The sequence below is a fragment of the Oryzias latipes genome (assembly GCF_053564925.1).
Source record: "Oryzias latipes strain Hd-rR chromosome 1 unlocalized genomic scaffold, Olatipes_Hd-rR_3.1 chr1_Y".
Classification (NCBI taxonomy): Eukaryota; Metazoa; Chordata; class Actinopteri; order Beloniformes; family Adrianichthyidae; genus Oryzias; species Oryzias latipes.
In genome coordinates this window covers 7,746,279-7,750,796 of record NW_027616335.1, presented here as the reverse complement: position 1 = coordinate 7,750,796, position 4,518 = coordinate 7,746,279, and the positions used below count along the sequence as shown (strand labels likewise).

At 44.0% G+C, this 4,518-nt stretch overlaps 1 protein-coding gene across 1 annotated transcript; it reads right to left on the bottom strand.

The window, feature by feature from the left end:
- Positions 1–438: 438 nt before the first annotated feature.
- Positions 439–3,793, bottom strand: LOC101169519 (uncharacterized). The gene is made up of 2 exons (XM_004065908.5): positions 3,402–3,793; positions 439–3,169 (listed from the first exon to the last, which is right to left on the bottom strand). Exons 1-2 carry the CDS (start codon positions 3,553–3,555, stop codon positions 1,842–1,844), a joined length of 1,482 nt encoding a protein of 493 aa, XP_004065956.2. The 5' UTR covers positions 3,556–3,793; the 3' UTR covers positions 439–1,841.
- Positions 3,794–4,518: the final 725 nt, after the last annotated feature.

The window sequence follows — 4,518 nt, the reverse complement described above, 5'->3', positions numbered from 1 at the left end:
AATACATTTTCAAATTAACTATTCATTATTTTCAAAATGTTCTTTTGTTTGATTAAATCACCTACATCCCCATATCTAGCAAATTTGGAGTAAAAAAAGAGGTACACACAAGTGAAGGAAGAAGAGATTGCTTCACTGACATGACAAGAAATTGGCCCTTTTAACAAGATCACCATGGCACTCAGGGTGTCTACCTCTACATGTGTGCCTTGAGCAAAATGTCCAAAAGGAAACCCTTTAATGTGCCTGAGCCTGATGAGTCACAGGGAGAACAATGCCGTTAGGGCTGCTGCCAGCTTCTACAGGTGGCCTGTTATGAGATGTATTTTGGGAAGTGACACAACCAACTTAGTGTTTTTAAGATTCCAGCACTCAGAAACAGACTGAGTAGAAATAAAGGACACTTTTAAACATCGTAAACCAGACAGAAAACACACCGATTTCAGAAAATGTTTATTTTATTCATAAAGTTTTCATAAAAATACCAACATCAATAATAATTTAAAGTACTGTAGAAAGTGTCTATGTACAAAATCTTGAATTGAACAGTTAATATAACTTAAGGCGCATCAAATAACGTCTTTTTCTTTTCTTTTCTTTTTTTGCAATGGCCTGTTGGTAAAAATTTCACCAACATTAATATATTTTTACTTGTTTTTTTACTAAAGTAAAACATTTTGTGTACAATATTCCCATCAAAAAGACATTACGAGGTCAAACCCTTTCCTTTTCCGACATAAAGTCCACAAAAACTCGCAGCAATGTGTGCTACCTGATTACTTAAAAGCAATGTTTGTGTGATTTGCAAGCCTTTTCCAGCAAATAGAAGTCTGTACATTCAGTTGAAAAGCTGTACCACAACTGGAGTGTGTTCCCTTTAAAATCAGTAATTCAACAATTAAAAAAAAACTCTCATCACACCAAAAATGGGAGGACGTGCAAAGAAAATGTCTCGAAATATCAAAGTTTCACATTTAAAATATTGTTACGAAACAGTAGCCCTCCATAAAAACCAAAAGACCTCATTCATGATTGATTTCACATTTCACTTTAAGAAAAGGACACTAGGAATATACCAGTTTCAAAATATACAGTCTCCTAAAAAAATACAAAGCAGTACAGTGATACAAATCTATTTATTTTTCCATTTATGATAAATCTTTCACAACTGTAATAATCCAAACGATTGGAACACAACACAAAGACTAATGACAGGAAACACTGACGGCCAAAAGAAGGAGAGGAAAAAACAAACGTTTTGTTGTTCAAAGGTGGACAGCTTTATGGTCAAACACCTTTACTGTGAAGCAAAGGAGTAAGCTTAACAGAAGGTTATATTCCAGTCAAATAATAATAATAATTTAAAAAACTAACATAAACATGCATCTTAAGAAATATAGTCTAAACCCATTGCTCTAAGAATGCTAAATGCAGAAAATAAGAATCCTAAATGGAGTTAATAATAACATGGTTCTGTAAGTGCAATCCATCCATGTTCAAAGGCGGATGGATGGAGGAGCTGTCCAGCTGAAGAGGTGCTGAAACTGCAGTCATGCAATGCAGAGCTAAGGTTTGGCTCCACTGAAAAGCAACAAGTCTCTGTGTAGCGGTTCCCCCACTTTGACAACTTGTGCGCGGCTGCGGCAAGAAAGGCAGGAACTGTGCTCCTTTCTCCTCTCTGCTCCTATAAAAACTCTACACATCGTGAGTTGTATTTCCAGACAAAAGCTGCTCAGAGGTTGACTGGTGGTCACCTGGCTTGTCTTCCAAGACGGACAGACCCAGAAGGCCCATAAATGTGCGTGTGTGTGTGCGTGCGTAAATGGACACAGCTCCCGTTCTCATATCCCCTCGGGTAAAGAAAATGGCCACGCGCCGCCGTTCACCTGCGGCTTAATTTCCATTTTCTCCTTTTGCTTCAGGTGCACGCGTCCGTGCCGCTTCCTCTCGTCACTGCGCGCGAAGCGTTTGCCGCACACGTCGCATGAGAACGGCTTCTCGCCGGTGTGAGTCCTGGTGTGGGTGGTGAGGTGGTCGCTCCGACTGAAGCTGCGCAAACAGATGCGGCACTGGAAGGGTTTGTGGCCCGTGTGAATGCGGATGTGCCGGTTGAGCTCGTCTGAGCGGGAAAAGCGCCGGTCGCAGCTCTCCATCGGACAGGTGAAGGGTTTCTCTTTGGCGGGGCCGTGGGAGGCGGCGGGGCTCTTCCTGGCCCGGGGGGGCTTCGTCGGACGGTTGTTGTAACTTTGTGCAAAGGAATCTGGCATCAGGGAAGAGTACAGGAGCGAGTCTATTGTGCTCGGGATGGCTGGTGAGATGTACAAAGAGTCGCATTGGTTGGATGGCTGAGGGGGCTCGGGGAAGGGTTTCATGTTGGAGAGTCCCACTGGGGGTGGGGGGAGGTAATTGTTGTAGAGGGGACTGGAGTAGCTCTGAGAACAGGTGTCGGAGAAACAGGGCTCCTGTTTGATCCCCCCTTCTACTTTAAACTCCATTTCTGGGTTGGCACAGATTGGGTGAAACGTGTCTAAAAGGTCCTTAACATCCACCTGCTGGTCAGGGGGGAAGTCACTGGACATTGGGAATGTCTCCCCTTGGAAAGTTGACTCCAAACACTCAGACTTGCTGAAAGCTCCCCACTCATAGCAGCTGCTCTCAAACTCATTCTTGACCACCACTGGGAACGTGGCAGCTTCCGATTTTGGCTCAGTCTTCTTCGGGTTTGGAGCACGTGGAGACCCGAAGCTGAGCAGGGAAGTGGACGGATCTGGAACTTGGCTGCTGGGCTGATCATCCGTGTATCTCCTGCAATTCTGGTCCGGGGAGTAAACTGGGGGGTTAGGTCCGGAGCAGGTGTAAGGCTGCCTCTTCACGCCCGAGTCCCCAAAACTGTCGTCCCCGCTTTCCAAGGGCGCAGGCGACGGATAAGTTCCCCGACTGTTGCCGCTCTGGTGCACTTCTGAAAGTGGAAGCGTAGAGATGCCCACGATCTCCGTGATCATATTGAGGAGTGTTTCCGTGCTGCACGGCGCTCCCTGAGATGCCTCGACATAAAAACTGCCGGAGTAGGCAAGCGAGGAAGGGGTGTAGGTGTCTTTTGGGCACTCGCATGGGTTGAAGGCAAATTCCGAGTTTGAAGCCTCGGTTTTGAGGGCAGCGGGGGCTCCTTCTGTTAAATCAGAAATGAGAGAGGGGGGGGGGGGGGGGTTAAAACTTTGTCAGTGCGCCTGTTCACAATGTGAAGTCAAATGGAATGCGTTACATAAACATTTGTGCGTATTTTGACGCACAGGTGACACTGAACAAAGCTGATAGTGGCACTCAAGTGTTAAATCTCCCATGCAATGTTGTTTAACATTTTATCATTTTCATGCATGAAGATCCATGGTGCTGAAACTCACCGTGGCCGAACTGGGCAGGTACTCCCCGTTCTCCATCGACGTACACCTCCTGGTTATCCTTCCGCGCAGTGTTTTCCATCAACGAGGAACTGCTGCAGTTCTCGAATTGGGGGTGGAAAGAATCTTTCGAATTCAAATCCATATTGTTCAACATAATGATGCACTTAGAAGTCCGTGCGTCCCAGGGAAAAAGGTAAAAGGGAAATATCAAACAGCACCGGTTTTCTTTATCACCCCTCTCTGCTGATGGCTTTTAATAAATGATCCAGATGATCCGAAATGACTTTTTTGTTTGTGTTTGTTTAAAAAAATAAAAAATAAGGATAATCCTTTTCGTCCCTGCTCCTCGGTTGGTATTTGCTTGCTGTGGATTTCACAGCAGCGACTTCCCCTTTCTCTCCTTATATACACTTTGGCAGCTCCCTCAGCCCTCCTCCCCATTCATCAGCTCCAGTGAGAGGATTCCCCGCTGCGTGTAAACTTCATGCCCATATATGGACAGAGGATGTGACGGAGTCCCGTCCTCTCCAAAAATCCTTCCCCTCCTCCCAGACTGGAGAGATGGAGACTGACGTTGCAACAAGTGGCGATCAATGCAGAGCGCCGCTCCTGTCCACATTAAACGCTCGTTTTCCACACAAAATACTGGTTTAAGTGGATGCCACAGCTTTTTTTAGTGGCAAAACTAACATTTTCTGTGCGTTTAAAATGAAGCAGGAACAAATGTTTGGGGAAAAACGAGATATTGTGGAAAAAAAGGACACCTAACAAGTATTTGTTTTTAGCTTCTTTTAACCTTATTTGAAAAGCAAATACAATTAAATAAAACATTTAGCAGATGTTTTTTTTTAAAAGATTGGAGAATGTAAGGTTTAAACGTCAAATACATGAAAAATCAAATTTTGATGCAAATATGTTTTATAAATATCTGCAAGGCTGGATACAGGCATGGGGAATGCCAATATCCAGCCCCCCACCACCACCACCTAAAAAAAAGATCTGATGGCCTCAAAAATCCATGATTAACTAAGAAATTAAAAATGACAAAAAAAAAAAAACACAGAAAAAACAAAAATAAATATAACGTAAGGATGGACAGTCAGACAGATAAACAAAC